At 47.9% G+C, this 25,628-nt stretch overlaps 1 protein-coding gene across 2 annotated transcripts; it reads left to right on the top strand.

Moving 5' to 3' along the window:
• The first annotated feature begins 15,480 nt into the window (after positions 1–15,480).
• rfc3 (replication factor C (activator 1) 3) lies at positions 15,481–24,913 on the top strand. 2 transcript variants are annotated; one of them, XM_045717436.2, is made up of 9 exons: positions 15,481–15,720; positions 17,335–17,472; positions 20,177–20,244; positions 22,133–22,230; positions 22,349–22,530; positions 23,167–23,303; positions 23,383–23,481; positions 23,647–23,716; positions 23,822–24,913. In XM_045717436.2, exons 1-9 carry the CDS (start codon positions 15,634–15,636, stop codon positions 24,011–24,013), a joined length of 1,071 nt encoding a protein of 356 aa, XP_045573392.1. In that variant the 5' UTR covers positions 15,481–15,633; the 3' UTR covers positions 24,014–24,913. The 2 variants fall into 2 exon arrangements, with proteins under 2 accessions (XP_045573392.1, XP_045573393.1); XM_045717437.2 differs by having other exon boundaries at positions 23,801–24,913.
• Positions 24,914–25,628: the final 715 nt, after the last annotated feature.

The raw sequence follows: 25,628 nt of genomic DNA, 5'->3' as shown, positions 1-25,628 counted from the left end.
AGTACTTCAGTTAAACCATTATCATAACTCTTCATTACAACCCTGATTAGAATCAGGAAGAGTGCTGGGAAAAGCCTGACTTTAGGGAAAAACGCTTTCAGAGGACTCCTGTTCATTCCATATAATATATATATAGATTTATAAATAAGAGAGAGATCTGTATTAGATAGCTGACAGGACTGTCCTTTGTGAGGAGGGTAGAGGACACAGATCTCTATGTAATACTGATGAAGACTTGGATGAAGAGGTTCAGGGGGGGGGGGGGCTATGCTATAGCATGACCTCTGTTAACTCAATGGGGGAGGGGGGGGGGGGTTGGCTCTGGCCACCTTGAGAAAAAAAATGCATTTGTATAAAGTGTTAAACAAATCAATTTCAAATAATTGATTAACTTCAGTAAATCTAACCTGCCAAAAGCAAAGCAGACACAGTTGAGTATTTCTAAGGTTTATCTAGTGCCTGTCTGCCAGACAGGTTGCCAGGTTGGCCATCTTTACGGATGAGTGTATTTATTAAGGGAGAACCGGAAATACAATACTCAGGATTCCTGATTTGCATTGTTGCTAGGGTGCCGAGTTCCCAGATTGGCACTTGATAAAGATTGGTTCATTTTAGAGGTGATCCTGTCACCCAATAAGAATTAACGATGTCAGAGACTGGTTACTATTGATTGGTGGGTTAACTCCGGTTGCCAGATTGGAACTAAGGGAAATTAAAGGTTAAGAGGTTGCTGGTATTAGCTTTAACCTGTTGGGACTAGGGGGCAGTATTGAGAAACTTTGAAAAAAATATGTGCCCATTTTTAACTGCCTCCTACACCAACTCAGAAGCTAGGATATGCATATTATTAACACATTCGGATAGAAAACACTCTGAATTTTCTAAAACAGTTTGAATGGTGTCTGTAAGTATAACAAAACTCATATTGCAGGCAAAAACCTGTGAAAAATAGCTCCAAAAAAAATTGAATTTTGTGACTGTACTATTTAGTGTCATTGTTTTATAGATACCATAGTGAGAAAGGATTCATTTCGCAACTCCTACGGCTTCCACTAGATGTCAACGATCTTTATAAAGTTGTTTGAAGCGTCTATGATAAACAGAGAGCAAATTAGAATGCAGGGAAGTTGACATGTCGTCACTTCATTTTTTTGCGCCTGCGCATAAATCTGAGAAGCGTGAGTTTGTCATAATTGTTTATCTAGACATAGGATAGGTTGTGTGAAAATATTACTGATGTTTAACGTTAAAAATGGACCAAAAGATTAATGCTAAACAACGTTTGACATGTTTGAACGAACGTAAATAGATTATTTACTAGGTTTTTTTAGCTTTTCGGCGTGATTTTACACCCCCCCCCACCACGTTTTGTGGGAGCATAATGAACGCTAACTACTTGGTGTTATTTGGACATAAATTATGAACTTTGTCAAAAGAAACCACATTTGTTCCGGACCTGGGATGCCTTCCGGACCTGGGATGCCTGTCTTCTGATGGAGATAATCAAAGGTAAGGGGATATTTACAATGTTATTATCGATATTAGATGATGCTAACTGTATAGCTTATTGTTCTTAGCATAGCACCCCGTTTATTGCGAAATGTGATTTCCCAGTAAAGTTATTTTGAGATCTGGCCATTCGGTAGCAATTACGAGATGATAATATATTATTCTTTGAATGACAATATTATAATTTACCAATGTTTTCGAATAGTAATTTTGTTATGTTCACCGGAAGCATTTCAGAGAAGAAAAAAATCTGGAATTTCACGCTACTGTAAAATGCTGTTTTTGGATATAAATATGAACTTGATGGAACAAAAAATGGATGTATTGTATAACATAATGTCCTAGGAGTGTCATCTGATGGAGATTGACAAAGGTTAGTGCATAATTCTAGCTGGTTTCTGCTTTTGGTGACGCCTGACCTTGAATTGAAAATGGATGTTTGTACTTTTGTGGCTATGTACTGTCCTAACATAATCTAACTTTATGCTTTTGCCGTAAAGCCTCTTTGAAAATCGAACAATGTGGTTAGATTAAGGAGATGTTTATCTTTTAAATTGTGTAAAATAGTTGATTGTTTGAGAAATTGAAATTATTAGATTTTTGATGTTTTGAATTTCCAGCCTTGTTAGCAATCCCGACTCGGGGTTCATTGCTAACCTGTAGCCCCAACAGGTTTTAAAGGACAAGTAAAAACACAGAGCCTAAACATCACAGGACAGGAGCCATCTTGTTTAGTCAGTGTTAACTATCCTTTTATTTTTTATAACAATAAAAAAATTTTTTACTTTTACCCCTTTTTCTATCCAATTGGTAGTTACAGTCTTGCCTCATCGCTGCAACTCCCATACAGACTCGGGAGAGGCGAAGGTCGAGAGAGCCGTGCGTCCTCTGAAACACAACTCAGCCAAGCCGCACTGCTTCTTGACACAATGCCCTGCTTAACCCGGGAAGCCAGCCGCACCAATGTGTCAGAGGAAACACCGTACACCTGGCGACCGTGTCAGCCTGCACTGCGCCCGGCCCGCCACAGGAATCGCTAGTGCGCCATGGGACAAGGACATCCCTGCCGGCCAAACCCTCCCCTAACCCGGACGACGCTGGGCCAATTGTGCACCGCCCAATGGGTCTCCCGGTCGCGGCCGGCTGCAACAGAGCCTGGACTCGAACCCAGAATCTCTAGTGGCACAGCTAGCACTGAGATGCAGTACCTTAGACCACTGAGCCGCTCGTGAAGCCCTAGTGTTATCTACCCTAAATGTGATGTCAAACTAGGTTTTAGTGTTACAATAACTGTAGGCTGGGACTGTACTGGACAGGGTTGCCAGATTGCATGAGGGTGCGAGTTAGGAGTTCCTCTCTTTAAGGGATTAATGCTTACAGCTGTATACCAGTCGAAAGCAGAACACACACACACTGAATACCTCCTTGTCCCTACCGCCACCACCACCACCACACAGCCTGATTTATACAAATATTTAATGATGGAAAAACAACAGGTTTGGGTTTGATCCAAAACAATTACTGTTCATTAATTCAACCCCAGATTAAATAGATGTCTGCACACATGGCAACACGTTATAACTGCTGGGTGGCTGAGGCCTGTCTGTCTGTCTGTCTGTCTGTCTGTCTGTCTGTCTGTCTGTCTGTCTGTCTGTCTGTCTGTCTGTCTGTCTGTCTGTCTGTCTGTCTGTCTGTCTGTCTGTCTGTCTGTCTGTCTGTTTGTCTGTCTGTCTGTCTGTGTGTGTGTGTGCGTGTGTCAACAGAACAGTGTGTGTGGGGGGGATTACAAAACAGTGGCCATCGCCCAATACCTAACATCCTGTGTTGACATACTGTACATTATAACACTAGCTTCCATAGTGAAATATTCTCTCACTCTGAACCCCATTACTGTACATTATAACACTAGCTTCCATAGTGAAATATTCTCTCACTCTGAACCCCATTACTCTACAGTAAATAACACAAGCTTCCATAGTGAAATATTCTCTCACTCTGAACCCCATTACTGTACATTAAATAACACTAGCTTCCATAGTGAAATATTCTCTCACTCTGAACCCCATTACTGTACATTAAATAACACTAGCTTCCATAGTGAAATATACTCTCACTCTGAACCCCATTACTGTACATTAAATAACACTAGCTTCCATAGTGAAATATACTCTCACTCTGAACCCCATTACTGTTCATTAAATAACACTAGCTTCCATAGTGAAATATACTCTCACTCTGAACCCCATTACTGTACATTAAATAACACTAGCTTCCATAGTGAAATATTCTCTCACTCTGAACCCCATTACTGTACAGTAAATAACACAAGCTTCCATAGTGAAATATTCTCTCACTCTGAACCCCATTACTGTACATTAAATAACACTACTCTGAACCCCATTACTGTACATTAAATAACTTTGAAGCTACTTAGTGAAATATTCTCTCACTCTGAACCCATTGCTGTACAGTAAATAACACAAGCTTCCATAGTGAAATATTCTCTCACTCTGAACCCCATTACTGTACATTAAATAACACTAGCTTCCATAGTGAAATATTCTCTCATTGTCCAACCCTGATCTGTTTCACCTGTCTTTGTGATTGTCTTCACCCCCCTCCAGGTGTTGCCCATCTTCCCCATTATCCCCAGTGTATTTATACCCGTGTTCTCTGTTTGTCTGTTGCCAGTTCGTTTTGTTTCGTCAAGCCTACCAGCGGTTTTCCCTCTGCTCCTGTCTCTCGATTGTTCCTGTTTCCTAGTATTCCTAGTCTTCCCGGTGTTGACCATTCTGCCTGCCCTGACCCTGAGACTGCCTGCTGTTCTGTACCTTTACCCCACCTATCTGGATTACTGACCACTCGGATATTTGGCCCACTCCTCCGGGCTCCGGTCGGACCCTGGCTTTTGTGCGACAACACTTTTTTTGGCCTACCATGTCCGCATTCGTCACCGCTTGCACGGTTTGTGCACATATCAAGACTCTGGCTGGTCTCCTCCAACCTTTGCCTGTCCCTCACCAGCCCTGGTCTCAAATCTCCCTGGACCTTGTCACGGGTCTTTCCCTCGTCTGATGGCAACACTGCCAACCTGACCGTGGTGGATCAGGTTTTTCAAAGCCACCCACTTCATTCCTCTCCCCAAACTAGCCTCTGCCAAAGAGATGGCCCAGCTCATAGTGCAGCACTTCTTCCAGATCCATGGTCTACCAGTAGACATGGTCTCCGACCGGGGTCCTCAGCTCTCATCCCAGTTCTGGAAGGCGTTCTGTACCCTCATTGGGTTGTCGGCCAGCCTTTCCTCCGGGTTCCACCCCCAGTCCAACGGCCAGTCGGAGCGAGCCAACCAGGACCTTGAGACTACTCTGCACTGCCTGGTCTCCGCAAACCCCACCACCTGGAGCCAGCAGCTTTTGTGGGTCGAATACGCCCGCAACACCCTTCCCTGCTCGGCCACGGACCTATCACCTTTTGAGTGTTCCCTGGGGTATCAGCCCCTGCTCTTCCCTGAGCAGGAAGATGAGGTCGGCATACCTTCTGCCCAGATGTTTATCCGCCTCTGTTTTCGTGCCTGGAGGAGAGCCCGGTCGACCTTCCTCAAGACCACCTCCAAGTATCGACGACAAGCAGATTGCCACCGGTATCTCCGGTATCGGCTAGGTCAGAAGGTATGGCTGTCCACCCAGGATCCGCCCCTCTGGGTGGAATCCCGCAAACTCTCTTACGGGTTTATCGGCCCGTTTCCCGTTTTCTCCAAAGCCAGTAGCCCCTCTGCTGTTCGTCTTCTGTTGCCTCGTACCCTTCGTATACATCCTCACCTTTCATGTGTCCAGAGTTAAACCCACGTCTCTCCGCCGTTTGTCTCCTGTTACATTATAAAACTAGCTTCCATAGTGAAATATCCTCTGACTCATAGCCCCATTGTTGGACTCTCCCCCACAACATCCCTATACCAACATGCACTTCTCCAGATGTGTGCCATTTTCTCTTCAGATTTGGCCATTCTATGAAATTCTACCGCCACTTGTATGTTATACAGTCAATCTGATTTACCGGTTGGGATTCAGGCTGTTGTGGTTGTGGTTGTCGTAGGTGATGTGGTTGTTCTTGGTTGTTGTCGGGGGGGGGCGTGTCAGAGTGGGAGGAGCTATCGGCACTGAGTGCTACCTGAATGTCCAGGTTGAGCTGATCCGACTTCCTCATCAGCTGAGTCACGCCACGGGGACTGGGACGGACACACAGGTTATACACACACAGGCACACACGTTATAATGTGATGGGATTAGACACCCCAAAAAAGACTGCCACTTGCCTGGCACTCATTGCCCACACAAACACAAGTGGGACCTACAAATGTAAAAAGAGGAGGCTGGCAGAGGAGGCTGGCAGAGGAGGCTGGCAGAGGAGGCTGGTAGAGGAGGCTGGCAGAGGAGGCTGAGAGGAGGCTGGCAGAGGAGGCTTGCAGAGGAGGCTGATAGAGGAGGCTGGTAGTGGAGGCTGGTAGAGGAGGCTGGTAGAGGAGACTGGCAGAGGAGGCTGGCAGAGGAGGCTGGCAGAGGAGGCTGATAGAGGAGGCTGGTAGAGGAGGCTGGCAGAGGAGGCTGGCACAGGAGGCTGGTAGAGGAGGCTGGTAGAGGAGGCTGGCAGAGGAGGCTGGCAGAGGAGGCTGGCAGAGGAGGCTGGTAGTGGAGGCTGGTAGAGGAGGCTGGCATAGGAGGCTGGCAGAGGAGGCTGGCAGAGAAGGCTGGCAGAGGAGAATGATAGAGGAGGCTGGTAGTGGAGGCTGGTAGTGGAGACTGGTAGTGGAGGCTGGTAGAGGAGGCTGGTAGAGGAGGCTGGCAGAGGAGGCTGGCAGAGGAGGCTGATAGAGGAGGCTGGTAGTGGAGGCTGGTAGTGGAGGCTGGCAGAGGAGGCTGATAGAGGAGGCTGGTAGTGGAGGCTGGCAGAGGAGGCTGGTAGTGGAGGCTGGCAGAGGAGGCTGGCAGAGGAGGCTGGTAGAGGAGGCTGGTAGAGGAGGCTGGTAGTGGAGGCTGGTAGAGGAGGCTGGCAGAGGAGGCTGGCAGAGGAGGCTGGCAGTGGAGGCTGGCAGTGGAGGCTGGTAGAGGAGGCTGGCAGAGGAGGCTGGCAGAGGAGGCTGGCAGAGGAGGCTGGCAGTGGAGGCTGGTAGTGGAGGCTGGCAGAGGAGGCTGGCAGAGGAGGCTGGCAGAGGAGGCTGGTAGAGGAGGCTGGTAGAGGAGGCTGGCAGAGGAGGCTGGTAGAGGAGGCTGGCAGAGGAGGCTGGCAGAGGAGGCTGGCAGAGGAGGCTGGCAGAGGAGGCTGGCAGAGGAGGCTGGCAGAGGAGGGCTGGTAGAGGAGGCTGGCAGAAGGTCAAATGCAACATCTCCAGTGTTTACATTAGGATCAGCACCTTCAAAATGCCTCAAAAACTCATATTGAGATATGACTGTTGTGGTTGTTATTCCAGCAGTACTAAATCAGTTAGTATGAAACTGCAGTTGAAACACACTGATGCAGGCAGAGCCCTCTGTGGATAAACTGAGGTTGAAACACACTGATGCAGGCAGAGCCCTCTGTGGATAAACTGAGGTTGAAACACACTGATGCAGGCAGAGCCCTCTGTGGATAAACTGCAGTTGAAACACACTGATGTACATAGAGCCCTCTGTGGATAAACTGAGGTTGGAGGAGCACACATGAACATTTCATAAACCATGAAAGAGCAGTACTGTGTGTGTGTGTGTGTGTGTGTGTGTGTGTGTGTGTGTGTGTGTGTGTGTGTGTGTGTGTGTGTGTGTGTGTGTGTGTGTGTGTGTGTGTGTGTGTGTGTGTGTGTGTGTGTGTGTCTGTGTGTGTGTGTGTGTGTGTGTTTGTTGCCATTCATAGCCAATGAAATTCCCCTACTCGTCTTCTCCCTCTCTCCCTCAACCTCTCTCTTCTCTCTCCTTCTCCCTCTCACCCTCCCTCCCTTCCTCTCCCACACACATTCTCTCTCTCTCCCTCCCTCCCTCCCCCACCCTCCCCCTTAGCAGGTTATAAATAGCTTCCAGGCTAGGGTGCACAGCCAGTCTTCTTTGTCTCTGTAGGAATCTGGAGATCTGGGGTTGTAAGCTCACAGGAAGTCGCTTGACTGCCAAACCATAAATGAAGATATTTCACAGAGTAGGGATGAAGGTAGAGGGTAATGGTGTGGGGGACTATGTGTGTACCAGCTCCTCAAAGAGACCCTATGTGCTGCTATCTACTCCCTTAGAACTCTGGGATTAAAACAAAGCAGTTTGTTCACTTCCTAGAGAGAGAGGAAGAGGAGAGAGAGAGAGGAAGAGGAGAGGAAGAGGAGAGAGAGAGAGAGAGGAAGAGGAGAGGAAGAGGAGAGAGAGACAGAGAGGGAGAGACATGGAGAGACAGAGACAGAGAGACATGGAGAGACAGAGACATGAGATTGATGAGAGATGGAGAGACTGAGGGAGAGATGGAGAGACTGAGAGAGAGATGGAGAGACAGAGAGACTGAGGGAGATTGAGGGAGAGATGGAGAGACTAGAGAGATGGAGAGACTGAGAGAGACATGGAGAGACTGAGACTGAGGGAGATTGAGGGAGAGATAGAGAGACTGAGACTGAGAGATGGAGAGACAGAGAGATGGAGAGACAGAGAGAGACGAGAGATGGAGAAGAGACTGAGGGAGAGATGGAGAGATGAGAGATGGAGAGATGGAGAGACTGAGACTGAGGAGAGAGGGGAGAGAGAGATGGAGAGACTGGAGAGAGATGGAGAGACGGAAGACTGAGACAGAGAGAGATGGAGCTGAGAGACTGAGAGACTGAGAGAGAGACTGAGAGTGTCATGACTTCCTCCGAAGTCGGTCCCTCTCCTTGTTCATTCGGCGGTCGAAGTCACCAACCTTCTAGCCATCGCTGCTCTGTTCGCTGCTCTGGCACCCCAATGGTGGAACAAGCTCCCTCACGACGCCAGGACAGCGGAGTCAATCACCACCTTCCGGAGACACCTGAAACCCCACCTCTTTAAGGAATACCTAGGATAGGATAAAGTAATCATTCTAACCCCCCCCCTAAAAAGATATATAGATGTACTATTGTAAAGTGGTTGTTCCACTGGATATTATAAGGTGAATGCACCAATTTGTAAGTCGCTCTGGATAAGAGCGTCTGCTAAATGACTAAAATGTAAATGTAAATGTTCCTTTGGTTTTGTCTTGTCTTCCTTCACACCTGGTTCCAATCCCATCAATTACATGTTGTGTATTTAACCCTCTGCTTCCCCCCATGTCCTTGTCGGTGATCATTTTATTTATTGTAAGTGCTTGTGCACGTCTGTCCTGGTGTGCGTTGGGTTATGTACCCATTGATTTTATTATTCTGTTTTCCGGTGGGTTTTGTTAATAAACTGTGCCGTTGGAAACACAGTTATTGCTCTCCTGCGTCTGACTTCTCTGCCGCCAGTTAAACCTTACAGAGAGACAGAGAGTGAGATACATTAACCATTTGTACATCGTTACAACACTGTATGACATTTGTAATGTCATTATTCTTTTGAAACTTCTGTATGTTAAATGTTTACTGTTAATTTTTATTGTTTATTTCATTTTTGTATATTATCTATTTCACTTGCTTTGGCGATGTTAACACATGTTTTCCATGCTTATAAAGCCCCTTGAATTGAATTGAATTGAGAGAGAGAGAGAGAGATCAGAACAAATCAAATCATCCACATCACTGTTCAAAAGGTAATAATGTTGGGCTAAAATCTCTCTCTCTCTCTGTCTCTCATCTCTCTCTCTGTCTCTCTCTGTCTCTCTCTGTCTCTCTCTCTCTGTCTCTCTCTGTCTCTCTCTGTCTCTCTCTGTCTCTCTCTCTCTGTCTCTCTCTCTGTCTCTCTCTGTCTCTCTCTCTGTCTCTCTCTCTGTCTCTCTCTGTCTCTCTCTCTGTCTCTCTCTCTGTCTCTGTCTCTCTCTCTCTGTCTCTGTTCCTCTCTTTCTCTCTCTGTTCCTCTACACCACATGAAAGACCTCTCTCTTTCCCTCCCACAATCCTCCCATTCCGGGCTTGTCCCCTTCACCCTCTGCCTCAGAAGGGTACACAATGTCCCCTGGCTCTGCTGCTAGGGGTCTTGAGCACCGGGAGGGGACATTGGTTGTAGCTAGGGGGTGACTAGAGAACGTTGGGAGGCGGGGAAGGAGGAAACACGAGGTGTGGGGAAAGGGGGTCCTACAAACTTTCAGAGAGTGGAAATGTTGTGTCACTGACCCCTGGGGGCAAATAACACTCTAAATGTCGAGAACTAGTCCTGTTTACTTCTCCTGGAGAGGGAGAGAGAAGGAGGAGGAGGGGGAAAGGGGGTGAGGGAAGGAGAGGGAGGGGAGAGGGAGTGAGGGAGAGAGAGGGAGGGGGAGAGAGGGAGAGGGAGGGGGAGAGAGGGAGAGGGAGAGAGGGAGAGGGAGGGAGGGTGAAGGGGGTGAGGGAAGGAGAGGGAGGGGAGTGGGAGTGAGGGAAAGAGGGAGGGAGAGAGAGGGAGGGGGAAGGGGATGAGGGAAGGAGAGGGAGTGAGGGAAAGAAAGGGAGAGAGAGAGGGAAGGGAGGGGGAAGGGGGTGAGGGAAAGAGAGGGAGGGGAGTGGGAGTGAGGGAAAGAGGGAGGGGAGAGAGAGGGAGGGGGAAAGGGGATGAGGGAAGGAGAGGTAGTGAGGGAAAGAAAGGGAGAGAGAGAGGGAAGGGAGGGAGGGAGAGGGGGGGACTGAGGGGGAAACAAGACAATATCCAGATTGACTGTTAGATCAGTTGTCCAGCCTTCTGCTATACTATACCCACACAGAGACCTCTAGCCTTCTGCTCTACTATACCCACACGGAGACCTCTAGCCTTCTGCTCTACTATACCCACACAGAGACCTCTAGCCTTCTGCTCTACTATACCCACACAGAGACCTCCAGCCTTCTGCTCTACTATACCCACACAGAGACCTCCAGCCTTCTGCTCTACTATACCCACACAGAGACCTCTAGCCTTCTGCTCTACTATACCCACACAGAGACCTCCAGCCTTCTGCTCTACTATACCCACACAGAGACCTCTAGCCTTCTGCTCTACTATACCCACACAGAGACCTCCAGCCTTCTGCTCTACCTATACCCACACAGAGACCTCTAGCCTTCTGCTCTACTATACCCACACAGAGACCTGTAGCCTTCTGCTCTACTATACCCACACAGAGACCTCCAGCCTTCTGCTCTACTATACCCACACAGAGACCTCTAGCCTTCTGCTCTACTATACCCACACAGAGACCTCCAGCCTTCTGCTTTACTATACCCACACAGAGACCTCCAGCCTTCTGCTCTACTATACCCACAACAGAGACCTCCAGCCTTCTGCTCTACTATACCCACACAGAGACCTCCAGCCTTCTGCTCTACTATACCCACACAGAGACCTCTAGCCTTCTGCTCTACTATACCCACACAGAGACCTCTAGCCTTCTGCTCTACTATACCCACACAGAGACCTCTAGCCTTCTGCTCTACTATACCCACTACCCAGAGACCTCCAGCCTTCTGCTCTACTATACCCACACAGAGACTCCAGCTTCTGCTCTACTATACCCACACAGAGTCCTCCAGCCTTCTGCTCTACTATACCCACACAGAGACCTCTAGCCTTCTGCTCTACTATACCCACACAGAGACCTCCAGCCTTCTGCTCTACTATACCCACACAGAGACCTCCAGCCTTCTGCTCTACTATACCCACACAGAGACCTGTAGCCTTCTGCTCTACTATACCCACACAGAGACCTCCAGCCTTCTGCTCTACTATACCCACACAGAGACCTCCAGCCTTCTGCTCTACTATACCCACACAGAGACCTCTAGCTTTCTGCTCTACTATACCCACACAGAGACCTCCAGCCTTCTGCTCTACTATACCCACACAGAGACCTCTAGCCTTCTGCTCTACTATACCCACACAGAGACCTCCAGCCTTCTGCTCTACTATACCCACACAGAGACCTCTAGCCTTCTGCTCTACTATACCCACACAGAGACCTGTAGCCTTCTGCTCTACTATACCCACACAGAGACCTCCAGCCTTCTGCTTTACTATACCCACACAGAGACCTCCAGCCTTCTGCTCTACTATACCCACACAGAGACCTCCAGCCTTCTGCTCTACTATACCCACACAGAGACCTCCAGCCTTCTGCTCTACTATACCCACACAGAGACCTCTAGCCTTCTGCTCTACTATACCCACACAGAGACCTCTAGCCTTCTGCTCTACTATACCCACACAGAGACCTCTAGCCTTCTGCTCTACTATACCCACTACCCAGAGACCTCCAGCCTTCTGCTCTACTATACCCACACAGAGTCCTCCAGCCTTCTGCTCTACTATACCCACACAGAGACCTCTAGCCTTCTGCTCTACTATACCCACACAGAGTCCTCCAGCCTTCTGCTCTACTATACCCACACAGAGACCTCTAGCCTTCTGCTCTACTATACCCACACAGAGACCTCTAGCCTTCTGCTCTACTATACCCACACAGAGACCTCTAGCCTTCTGCTCTACTATACCCACACAGAGACCTCCAGCCTTCTGCTCTACTATACCCACACAGAGACCTCCAGCCTTCTGCTCTACTATACCCACACAGAGACCTCTAGCCTTCTGCTCTACTATACCCACACAGAGACCTCCAGCCTTCTGCTCTACTATACCCACACAGAGACCTCCAGCCTTCTGCTCTACTATACCCACACAGAGACCTCTAGCCTTCTGCTCTACTATACCCACACAGAGACCTCCAGCCTTCTGCTCTACTATACCCACACAGAGACCTCCAGCCTTCTGCTCTACTATAGCCTTCTGCTCTACTATACCCACAGAGACCTCCAGCCTTCTGCTCTACTATACCCACACAGAGACATCTAGCCTTCTGCTCTACTATACCCACACAGAGACCTCTAGCCTTCTGCTCTACTATACCCACACAGAGACCTCCAGCCTTCTGCTCTACTATACCCACACAGAGACCTCCAGCCTTCTGCTCTACTATACCCACACAGAGACCTCCAGCCTTCTGCTCTACTATACCCACACAGAGACCTCTAGCCTTCTGCTCTACTATACCCACACAGAGACCTCTAGCCTTCTGCTCTACTATACCCACACAGAGACCTCTAGCCTTCTGCTCTACTATACCCACACAGAGACCTCTAGCCTTCTGCTCTACTATACCATACACACCATAGAACTAAATAACCCTGTTTGACGGGCCAGAAGAAAACCGTTTCAGGAGAACCTTCCAGTGGAACGTTAGGGGAATGTGCCAGGAACCACTGGCCGGGCCTCGCTGACAGGTGTGAGAATGTGGTCAGGAGCACGCTCACGGTACAATGCATGCTGGGAGCTTGGGATGCCAGGGCCGACCAGAGAAAAATGAACGGAATTCGAGCATGCCTGCCAAACCTCTCTCACTCACTCACACACACACACACACACACACACACACACACACACACACACACACACACACACACACACACACACACACACACACATGCACACATACACACACACACACGTTTAAAGTCATTCAAATCAGTTGAATGAAAATTGTGAAATGATTAAATCAGTTCAGACTTGTGGAAATCTAGAAAGACACTTATTTCAGTCAGAGTTGGAGATCTGGGGAAAATTTGTCACAGTATTGTCACAGGATTGTCACAGTCTGAGCAAAACAAATGCAACAATGGCGCACTCTAGTGGCGCACATGGTGTAGTACATCAAATCTTCCTCACCTGTTACCTTTTGTCCTCTTCATCCTCATCCTCATCCTCATCCTTCTTGGCCTTTGGGCTGGTCTTATTGGTGGCACTTAGGCCAATCATAGAGCCGGTGGGTGGGACTTCCTGTCTTTTCCTCAGCCCCTTCCTGTTCCTGCTCAGTTTTCTACGGCGACTGCTGACCTGGAACTCCTTATACTGCGGCAGATCTGAGACCTGCTCCTCCTCATCCTCACTGTGTCCCTCTTCCTCATCGGCTGAGGAAGACTCCTCACCATTGGAGCTCTGGGTGACGGAGGCTCTAGGTGGGCTGACATTGTCATTGAAGAATATAACGCTATGTTTGTTTTTTATGATACGGAGCAGGTCAATTGGACTACCATCACCTGGCCCTGGGGCGCCTACAGACTGGGGGGTATCAAAGGCAATAAGGCCCAGTCTGGCTTGGAAAGAGGGATGGAGAGAGGACTGGAGAGAGGACTGGAGGAGAGATGACTGGAGAGAGGACTGGAGAGAGGACTGGAGGAGAGATGACTGGAGAGAGGACTGGAGAGAGGACTGGAGAGATGACTGGAGAGAGGACTGGAGAGAGGACTGGAGGAGAGAGGACTGGAGGAGAGAGGACTGGAGGAGGACTGAGACTGGAGGAGGACTGGAGAGAGGACTGGAGAGATGACTGGAGAGATGACTGGAGAGAGGGACTGAAAAAAGGGGAGAAGAGAGGGGTAGTGAGAGGGGAGAAGAGAGAGGGGTAGTGAGAGGGGAGAAGAGAGAGGGGTAGTGAGAGGGGAGAAGAGAGAGGTGTAGAAGGAGGAGGGTAGAGATGGGATCCCTAGGTCTCTCTGCCTCATCTACTCTAACAGGATGCTGTTGGCCAGAGTGTTCCTTCACACCTGAGACAACACCAGACTCTGTATAATGTCTCCACCTCAGTAGTACAGCTCACAGAGGAGATCTGCTCCATGTGTACCTCATCCACGTGCCTGGATGTCTCAGGGCACATGTCCCAGGTCTCACCCAGAATCGGTCCACTCTCGGTGGGGTCTGGATCACAGCACACAGGGAGGGAGGGGGCAGTAGGCCTATGGTCCAGGTCCACCTCATCCAGGTCCCGTGGTGGTTTGAGCCAAGGTAGGTCCACTCACCATAGGCTCAGAGGAGCTGGTGTGGACATTGGCATCTCTTACACACTTTTTTTCTTCTTCAAATGACTATCTAAGCAAAACTTTACATAAAACTTCAAAACAGGGTTTTACTCGAGAATAGTTGGAAATGCCATTGCAGATGAGGGGAGAAAATGTGTTAAATTTAAATTCACCGTTCGTTAAATTTGATTTGCCAGCGGCTCAAGATGAGCAATGGCCTCGTCTTCAAACCTGGATCTGTATCAGACACTGCACCGAACGGAGTTACAGTACGACCCGCGTGAAAGACGCGAGTATTGTCTAAGTTTTTCAAACAGGGAAAAAGGTATTGCTATAACATCACAAAAGGCTGTTTTTTCCTCCCAAAACGGATAATTCCTGTTACTCCCAATTTAAACAACACCCCCCCCCCCCCCCCCCTCCCTCCCTCCGTTATGAGTAGTCTAGTCTAAGTGCACTTTAATTCATTTCCTCAATTGAAAATCAAATCAAAGTTTATTGTTGTATAATTTTATTGCAAGAAATGCATAATTCTGCAGGAGTTAATATTATATTACGCTACATGTGAGAGTTTATAGGCCTACAGTCACTGTCCATATTTCAGTTGCTATTCCATTTAACCCATAGGAACTTAAATAAGGAATATTCTGTTTATTTATGGATACAGGAATATTCGTGAACGGGATGTCCAAGGTGCATGTAAACAGTTTATCCCCGAACAAGAACTAATAAAACGGAATTTGAGCTGCGTGCATGTAAACGTGATCACTGTGGCGTTGATTTGGCTCGTAACCTGTTTATGACAGTTTGTGATGGAGAAAAAAAATCAACAACAACAACAACAACAAAAAATCCATGTACTTTTAAAATGACTTTGCGAGTTAGCTGTTGGAGACCCCTTGGTTTAGGATCTTTGCTACATCTAAGCAAGTTTTTGTCAAAACTCAGTCCAGAAATGACCTCAAGTCACCACCTGGTGGCAGCAGCGGCGGCTGTATTTTCCAAAACGCCAACTAGGAGGTTTGTCCCTCATGACTCTCTGTAGAGACATTTGACAGCGCGCCTTAAAAAAAAAATAATAATAATTCGCGGGAATTAAAATCAGAAGAATCGACACGAAGCAGCTCAAACAAAAACAGTGAATAGAAGACTGTGAAATAACATTACAAAAAAAAAAAATGAGTTTGTGGGTGGACAAATACAGACCTACCTCTCTGGGGAAATTGGACTACCACAAAGAGCAAGCTAATCAACTGAAAAACCTGGTAAGATTTAAACCAGTTTATCAACATGGCCGGCTAACGTTAGCTAGCTAGATTCTCTGTTTAGGGAGCGTATTATCACAGTGTCTTTGGTATGGTAGCAACTTGCTAACTAACTTAGCCAGCTAACTATTGGTATGTCTTTGGTATGGTAGCAGTTTGCTAACTAACTTAGCCAGCTAACTATTGGTATGTCTGGTATGGTAGCAGCTTGGTAACTAACTTAGCCAGCTAACTATTGGTATGTCTTTATGGTAGCAGCTTGCTAACTAACTTAGCCAGCTAACTATTGGTATGTCTTTGGTATGGTAGCAGCTTGCTAACTATTGGTATGTCTTTGGTAAGGTAGCAGCTTCCTAACTAACTTAGCCAGCTAACTATTGGTATGTCTTTATGGTAGCAGCTTGCTAACTAACTTAGCCAGCTAACTATTGGTATGTCTGGTATGGTAGCAGCTTGCTAACTATTGGTATGTCTTTGGTAAGGTAGCAGCTTCCTAACTAACTTAGCTAACTATTGGTATGTCTTTGGTATGGTAACAGCTTGCTAACTAACTTAGCCAGCTAACTATTGCAGTAGTTTTGTCGTACTTTGTCAGCTAGTCAGCTAACATTAGCTAGAAGGTTTCCAGTAGAGTGTTGCTAGCCAGATACAGTAATCTACTAGCCACATATCAACATGGCTCTGTTCTGTAGTGAGGGTTAAGTACGTCTTAACGTTAGCTAAAATTTAACGTAAGTTATCCCCAAACATACAACTTTTGACGTTACTTTGACATAACACGTATCAGTGTAACCATAACCCTGTAGTAGGGTAGCTAAATGACTGTACAGGCTGTGCATGAATCACTGCCGCGCTGGAACAAAACCCTGCACAGTGCACACCTTGTGAGTCTCCAGGACAGGAACACTGCGGGGTTTAACCTCGGGTCGGTTTTTATTAAAGTCGTTCAGTGTTCTCGGTGTAACAGTTTTGGATAATGGGACAATTCGGGGGATAATTCGGAGTACAACGCATTAATCATCCCTGCATTAAGTGAGGTACGCTTTCCCGACCCATATCTCTCGCTAACTCCACGGTGTCTTTAATATACACAGACAGGAAGCATGTCCAACCCTAATGTAGCTGTAGGCAAGCGGGTCAGATCTGCTGGCTAGTTTGATTAGGGCTCATCGTAGCAAAACGTTTTTCTGCAGTAAACTTAAACAGGCATTTCTTACTGGACAACTCCAGGTAGTTCCTCCCTCCGTGTCTAGTGCCTAATGAACAACTTCCTGTTCCACATCCAGTGTGGCGACTTAGATAGTAGTAAGATAATCAGGTGGGTGCTTACATTTTGTCCTATTTCACACATGCGCATGTGTAAATTGGATATTTGTTACTTCCCCCGAGAGTCGGCTCTGAGCCAGGGATCAGCCATTATTGATTGCTACCCTGGATAAATTAGGATTAAGTACTTTGCTCAAGGGCAAATCAATCGGGTTTTTTTCCACCTTGTCGGCTTTGGGATTTGAACCAGCGGCCTTTAGGCTACTGGTCCGACGGCTCCTGACCGCTCGGCTGCTTCCTCATCTGTTGGTGTACGGGGCTGTCTTCTATAACCTGTGTGTTCTCCAGGTCCAATGTGGGGACTTCCCTCATCTGTTGGTGTACGGGCCGTCCGGAGCAGGGAAGAAGACCCGTATCATGTGTCTGCTGAGAGAACTGTACGGAGCTGGGGTGGAGAAACTACGCATAGAACACCAGACCGTTACGGTGAGGAGAGGGTTACACACACCATAACGATGAGTAGAAGGTTAACGTCACACATACTCTCCCCATCACGGTGAGGAAAGGGTTAACCACACACACACACACACACACACACACACACACACACACACATCACGGTGAGGAGAGGGATATATGATGGTATCGCCCCCTATTGGCCATAAGACGATCCAGGGTGTCAAACACTTTGAAGTGTGTTTGTCTAAGCGTTAATCTCACATCAAACCGTGAGCTCTTGTTGTATAGCAAGTAGCTTAAGCCTAGCACTGGGAAGTTTATATAGGATGTTAGCCTACATTTAGCGCTACATTAATCAATTAGCCTACATCAATTAGCCTACATTTAGAGCTACATGAATCAATTGGCCTCCATTTAGAGCTACATGAATCAATTGGCCTACATTTAGAGCTACATGAATCAATTGGCCTCCATTTAGAGCTACATGAATCAATTGGCCTCCATTTAGAGCTACATGAATCAATTGGCCTCCATTTAGAGCTACATGAATCAATTGGCCTCCATTTAGAGCTACATGAATCAATTGGCCTCCATTTAGCGCTACATGAATCAATTGGCCTACATTTAGCGCTACATGAATCAATTGGCCTACATTTAGAGCTACATGAATCAATTGCCCTACATTTAGAGCTACATGAATCAATTGGCCTACATTTAGCGATATCATGTTTTGAGTATGTAGTCCAATATGCACATATGTCGGCAAATACTCCGAAGAGCCGAAAAATAAATAAATGTTATAATTTTGGATTCTTTTGACAGGCTGCACATCAAAATATCACTCATGCATTCCCTGGCCATGTTAGATAGATACAGCTCACTGACCAGTCAGTCCCTGGCCATGTTAGATAGATACAGCTCACTGACCAGTCAGTCCCTGGCCGTGTTAGATAGATACAGCTCACTGACCAGTCAGTCCCTGGCCATGTTAGATAGATACAGCTCACTGACCAGTCAGTCCCTGGCCATGTTAGATAGATACAGCTCACTGACCAGTCAGTCCCTGGCCATGTTAGATAGATACAGCTCACTGACCAGTCAGTCCCTGGCCATGTTAGATAGATACAGCTCACTGACCAGTCAGTCCCTGGCCATGTTAGATAGATACAGCTCACTGACCAGTCAGTCCCTGGCCATGTTAGATAGATACAGCTCACTGACCAGTCAGTCCCTGGCCATGTTAGATAGATACAGCTCACTGACCAGTCAGTCCCTGGCCATGTTAGATAGATACAGCTCACTGACCAGTCAGTCCCTGCCATGTTAGATAGATACAGCTCACTGACCAGTCAGTCCCTGGCCATGTTAGATAGATACAGCTCACTGACCAGTCAGTCCCTGGCCATGTTAGATAGATACAGCTCACTGACCAGTCAGTCCCTGGCCGTGTTAGATAGATACAGCTCACTGACCAGTCAGTCCCTGGCCGTGTTAGATAGATACAGCTCACTGACCAGTCAGTCCCTGGCCGTGTTAGATAGATACAGCTCACTGACCAGTCAGTCCCTGGCCATGTTAGATAGATACAGCTCACTGACCAGTCAGTCCCTGGCCATGTTAGATAGATACAGCTCACTGACCAGTCAGTCCCTGGCCGTGTTAGATAGATACAGCTCACTGACCAGTCAGTCCCTGGCCATGTTAGATAGATACAGCTCACTGACCAGTCAGTCCCTGGCCATGTTAGATAGATACAGCTCACTGACCAGTCAGTCCCTGGCCATGTTAGATAGATACAGCTCACTGACCAGTCAGTCCCTGGCCGTGTTAGATAGATACAGCTCACTGACCAGTCAGTCCCTGGCCATGTTAGATAGATACAGCTCACTGACCAGTCAGTCCCTGGCCATGTTAGATAGATACAGCTCACTGACCAGTCAGTCCCTGGCCGTGTTAGATAGATACAGCTCACTGACCAGTCAGTCCCTGGCCATGTTAGATACAGCTCACTGACCAGTCAGTCCCTGGCCATGTTAGATAGATACAGCTCACTGACCAGTCAGTCCCTGGCCATGTTAGATACAGCTCACTGACCAGTCAGTCCCTGGCCATGTTAGATAGATACAGCTCACTGACCAGTCAGTCCCTGGCCGTGTTAGATAGATACAGCTCACTGACCAGTCAGTCCCTGGCCGTGTTAGATAGATACAGCTCACTGACCAGTCAGTCCCTGGCCGTGTTAGATAGATACAGCTCACTGACCAGTCAGTCCCTGGCCGTGTTAGATAGATACAGCTCACTGACCAGTCAGTCCCTGGCCATGTTAGATAGATACAGCTCACTGACCAGTCAGTCCCTGGCCAGGTTAGATAGATGGATCATCTCATTTGACTGACTAGAGCCCTGCTGCTGCTAACATAAAGTAACTATCCATGGAAATATATTTTTTTGCTCATTGCCATTTTATTCTTATTTAGAAAAATATTGATCACTTTTTTCCCCCCATATCACCTCCCCACAAAAGTTGTATTTATTGGGGGGGTGTCAGTCAATCATTGTCGCTAGACGATGCTATCGTAATATCGCCCAACCCTAACACACTGCACACACACACTCACACACACACACACACACACACACACTGCACAGATCCGAGGTGGAGAAACTACACAGACACATCTCAATACTACCATCTGATTCATTCTGCGTACGTGTCCTCTTCTCTGTTCAGGCTCCTTCTAAGAAGAAGATTGAGATCAACACCATAGCCAGTAACTACCACCTGGAGGTCAACCCAAGGTAAACAGGAAGTAGTATTGGTAACATCAACACCATAGCCAGTAACTACCACCTGGAGGTCAACCCAAGGTAAACAGGAAGTAGTATTGGTACACATCAACACCATAGCCAGTAACTACCACCTGGAGGTCAACCCAAGGTAAACAGGAAGTAGTATTGGTACACATCAACACCATAGCCAGTAACTACCACCTGGAGGTCAACCCAAGGTAAACAGGAAGTAGTATTGGTACACATCAACACCATAGCCAGTAACTACCACCTGGAGGTCAACCCAAGGTAAACAGGAAGTAGTATTGGTACACATCAACACCATAGCCAGTAACTACCACCTGGAGGTCAACCCAAGGTAAACAGGAAGTAGTATTGGTAACATCAACACCATAGCCAGTAACTACCACCTGGAGGTCAACCCAAGGTAAACAGGAAGTAGTATTGGTAACATCAACACCATAGCCAGTAACTACCACCTGGAGGTCAACCCAAGGTAAACAGGAAGTAGTATTGGTACACATCAACACCATAGCCAGTAACTACCACCTGGAGGTCAACCCAAGGTAAACAGGAAGTAGTATTGGTACACATCAACACCATAGCCAGTAACTACCACCTGGAGGTCAACCCAAGGTAAACAGGAAGTAGTATTGGTACACATCAACACCATAGCCAGTAACTACCACCTGGAGGTCAACCCAAGGTAAACAGGAAGTAGTATTGGTACACATCAACACCATAGCCAGTAACTACCACCTGGAGGTCAACCCAAGGTAAACAGGAAGTAGTATTGGTAACATCAACACCATAGCCAGTAACTACCACCTGGAGGTCAACCCAAGGTAAACAGGAAGTAGTATTGGTAACATCAACACCATAGCCAGTAACTACCACCTGGAGGTCAACCCAAGGTAAACAGGAAGTAGTATTGGTAACATCAACACCATAGCCAGTAACTACCACCTGGAGGTCAACCCAAGGTAAACAGGAAGTAGTATTGGTACACATCAACACCATAGCCAGTAACTACCACCTGGAGGTCAACCCAAGGTAAACAGGAAGTAGTATTGGTACACATCAACACCATAGCCAGTAACTACCACCTGGAGGTCAACCCAAGGTAAACAGGAAGTAGTATTGGTACACATCAACACCATAGCCAGTAACTACCACCTGGAGGTCAACCCAAGGTAAACAGGAAGTAGTATTGGTACACATCAACACCATAGCCAGTAACTACCACGTGGAGGTCAACCCAAGGTAAACAGGAAGTAGTATTGGTAACATCAACACCATAGCCAGTAACTACCACGTGGAGGTCAACCCAAGGTAAACAGGAAGTAGTATTGGTAACATCAACACCATAGCCAGTAACTACCACCTGGAGGTCAACCCAAGGTAAACAGGAAGTAGTATTGGTAACATCAACACCATAGCCAGTAACTACCACCTGGAGGTCAACCCAAGGTAAACAGGAAGTAGTATTGGTACACATCAACACCATAGCCAGTAACTACCACCTGGAGGTCAACCCAAGGTAAACAGGAAGTAGTATTGGTACACATCAACACCATAGCCAGTAACTACCACGTGGAGGTCAACCCAAGGTAAACAGGAAGTAGTATTGGTACACATCAACACCATAGCCTGGGACTCAATGATCTGAGTTGGAGAGATTTTCCTCATCAGAGTGTTGCTGCTAACAGTGACAGTGTGTTTTGTAAGGACTGTGTGTGTGGTCAGTGATGCTGGTAACAGTGTGGTCATATTGAACATCTCTCTGATTTTAACAGTGATGCTGGTAACAGTGATGCTGGTAACAGTGATGCTGGTAACAGTGATGCTGGTAACAGTGGCCGTGTGGTCATATTGAACATCTCTCTGATTTTAACAGTGATGCTGGTAACAGTGACCGTGTGGTCATCCAGGAGCTGATCAAGACTATGGCCCAGGCTCAACAGATCCAGACCAGCACCCAGAGGGAGTTCAAAGGTCAGACACTCACACGCACACACAAACACACGCGCTGCGTACTGTTCTGTTAGGATGTTCACGTTCTGACACCATTTTAATAAAACAACCTCTCTCTCACACTCTCTCTCACACCTAGTGGTCCTGTTGACAGAGGTGGACCGCCTCACTAAGGATGCCCAGCATGCATTGCGTCGTACCATGGAGAAGTACATGTCCACCTGCCGGATCATCCTCTGCTGTAACTCCACCTCCAAAGTCATTGGACCAATCAGGAGCAGGTGTCTGGCCATCAGGGTGCCCCTGCCCAGTACAGAGGAGGTAGGGCGTTATGGGATGGAGAGGGAAGGATGTTTAGTGAGTGCAAGGTAGATTATTTCAACTACCATCAAATGTGACTCTTTGAATTCTCACCTTCTGTCATCTCTTTTCTCTCTCCTCTCTTCTCTCTTCTCTCTTTCTCTCTTTCTTTCTCTCTCTCTCTTCTCTCTCTTTCTCTCTTCTCTCTCTCTCTTTCTCTCTTCTCTCTCCTCTCTTTCTCTCTTCTCTCTCTCTCTTTCTCTCTTCTCTCTCTCTCTTTCTCTCTTCTCTTTCTCTCTTCTCTCTCCTCTCTTTCCCTCTCTTTCCCTCTCTCGCCCTCTCTCTTTCCCTCTCTCTTTCCCTCTCTCTTTCCCTCTCTCTTTCCCTCTCTCTTTCCCTCTCTCTTTCCCTCTCTCTTTCCCTCTCTCTTTCCCTCTCTCTTTCCCTCTCTCTTTCCCTCTCTCTTTCCCTCTCTCTTTCCCTCTCTCTTTCCCTCTCTCTTTCCCTCTCTCTTTCCCTCTCTCTCTCTTTCTCTCTTTCTCTCTTTCTTTCTCTCTCTCTCTCTCTTTCTTTCTCTCTTTCTCTCTTTCTTTCTCTCTCTCTCTCTCTTTCTTTCTCTCTCTCTCTCTCTCCTCTTTCTCTTTCTCTCTCTCTCAGGTGTGTAATGTTCTGTCTACAGTGTGTAGGAAGGAGGGTCTGCTTCTCCCCACTGAGTTGTCCAAACGGATCTCGGAGAAGTCTGGACGCAACCTCCGCAAAGCACTGCTGATGTGTGAGGCGTGCAGAGTGCAACAGTAAGTCTTGTCGCTGTGTGAGATGCTGCGACGGGTAAGTCTTGTTGCCGTTTGATAACCTTTGACCCCTGTTCTCCAGGTACCCGTTCTCAGCAGACCAGGACATCCCGGAGACCGACTGGGAGGTTTACCTGAGAGAGACGGCCAATGCCATCGTCAGTCAGCAGAGTCCTCAGAGGTGAGAGGGGAGTGAGAAGGACTGGAATAAAAAAAAAACATTGAACAAACATCCCTATTAAAATGGTTTCTGAACTAAAAGGTTTTTCTCTCTCTCTCCCCTACCTCCCTCTCTCTCTCCCCTACCTCCCTCTCTCTCTCCCCTACCTCCCTCTCTCTCTCCCAGGTTGTTAGAGGTGAGGGGGAGACTGTATGAGTTGCTGACTCACTGTATTCCTCCTGAGATCATCATGAAGGTACGCCTCACAAACACTGAGCACCGACTATGGGGAGGGGTGTGTGTGTGTGTGTGCATGCTGTTAACTCTGTGGCGTGTTAAGGTGCTGTGTCTGTCTGTGTAGGGCCTGGTAACAGAGCTGCTAGGTAACTGTGACGGACAGCTGAAGGCAGAGGTGACTCACATGGCAGCCCACTACGAACACCGACTGCAGCAGGGCAATAAGGCCGTCTACCATCTAGAGGCATTCACCGCCAGGTTCATGGCCATCTACAAGAAGTTCATGGAGGACGGGCTGGACGCCATGTCGTTCTGATCTGGCTCTCTCCTCATCTCTCTCCTCATCGCTCTCCTCATCTCTCTCCTCATCGCTCTCCTCATCGCTCTCCTCATCGCTCTCCTCATCTCTCTCCTCATCTCTCTCCTCCTCATCTCTCTCCTCCTCATCTCTCTCCTCCTCATCGCTCTCCTCATCTCTCTCCTCATCGCTCTCCTCATCGCTCTCCTCATCGCTCTCCTCATCTCTCTCCTCCTCATCTCTCTCCTCCTCATCGCTCTCCTCCTCATCGCTCTCCTCCTCATCGCTCTCCTCATCGCTCTCCTCCTCATCGCTCTCCTCCTCATCTCTCTCCTCCTCATCTCTCTCCTCCTCATCTCTCTCCTCCTCATCTCTCTCCTCCTCATCTCTCTCCTCCTCATCTCTCTCCTCATCTCTAAATCTCTCTTTCCTGTCTCCATGTCGTTCTTATCTGGCTTTCTCCTCATCTCTAAATCTCTCTTTCCTGTCTCCATGTCGTTCTCATCGCTCTCCTCATCGCTCTCCTCATCGCTCTCCTCATCGCTCTCCTCATCGCTCTCCTCATCTCTCTCCTCATCTCTAAATCTCTCTTTCCTGTCTCCATGTCGTTCTCATCTCTCTCCTCATCTCTCTCCTCATCTCTAAATCTCTCTTTCCTGTCTCCATGACGTTCTGATCTAACTCGACTTGCTCTTTCTCCCCCCTCTTCATCATCCTTCATCTTCAACATCCTTCTGGATGCCTTGATGTTTATCTAACTCTCTCTCATATATATATATACCTTGTAATATATGAGGGGTTCAGAGGCCCAGTCTTTGGTTGATATCAATAATTGATTAATTTGGATAGTGAAACATCTCTTATGTACCGTCTTATTGAACCCATGCTGTAAAATAAAGTTGACTTTCGTACAAAATGTCTTAAAGTAAACTGTCTATTGATTGATATTACCTGGTAGATACCACCACCACCACCACCTCCATATTGTCTGTTTTCCGTCTGTCTCAATGGGGCAGCCAATGGCCCGTTTTGAATTTGTTGTGCACCTCCTGGGACCCATGCCTCGTACCTGGCGCTCCACCCCACAGGTCATGACCCCAGTGGGCCCCTGGGTTAGCGCTACACCCCAAGCCCTGCCATACCCACAGGTCATGACCCCAGTGGGCCCCTGGGTTAGCGCTACACCCCAAGCCCTGCCATACCCACAGGTCATGACCTCCATTATACCCACAGAACTACGGTCGTCGGTGGGGGGGGCACCTACTCTGCCTGCCAACAGAGACTGAGAGGGAAGCCTTCCTCACTGTCCTCATCCTCCCCCAGCACCAGTCCCAAACTGCATGACCCTATACCCACACCCTTCTCCAAGTGCCTGTCATTTAGGTCCATCCCAGTCTCCATCATCCAGGAGACTCCTGGGCTCTACCAGCCACAATCTGTCCTCTACCCACCCAGTAGTGTCTCGTCCTCCCCAGGCTTGGAGCCCTCCACCCCTGGTACCAGCGGCCTGGAGACCCCGTTCTCCCCCACCCACTGCCTGACAGCTCCCCAGCCCTTCAGTGGCGGCTCCCCAGCCCTTCAGTGACCCAACAGCTTCCCAAAATGCCAGTGAAAGGCAGCAGCTCGTCAAGCC

Source organism: Salmo salar, chromosome 04 (genome assembly GCF_965601325.2).
Source record: "Salmo salar chromosome 04, fSalSal1, whole genome shotgun sequence".
Classification (NCBI taxonomy): domain Eukaryota; kingdom Metazoa; phylum Chordata; class Actinopteri; order Salmoniformes; family Salmonidae; genus Salmo; species Salmo salar.
This window is presented reverse-complemented; position numbering and strand designations above follow the sequence as displayed.

Bases quoted from the DNA above. Each gene is read 5' to 3' on its own strand.
- rfc3 (XM_045717436.2), top strand. From the start codon at position 15,634: ATGAGTTTGTGGGTGGACAAATACAGACCTACCTCTCTGGGGAAATTG. The intron at 15,721-17,334 runs GTAAGATTTAAA...TGTGTTCTCCAG, and splicing joins CTAATCAACTGAAAAACCTG to GTCCAATGTGGGGACTTCCC. The intron at 23,482-23,646 runs GTGAGAGGGGAG...TCTCTCTCCCAG, and splicing joins AGTCAGCAGAGTCCTCAGAG to GTTGTTAGAGGTGAGGGGGA.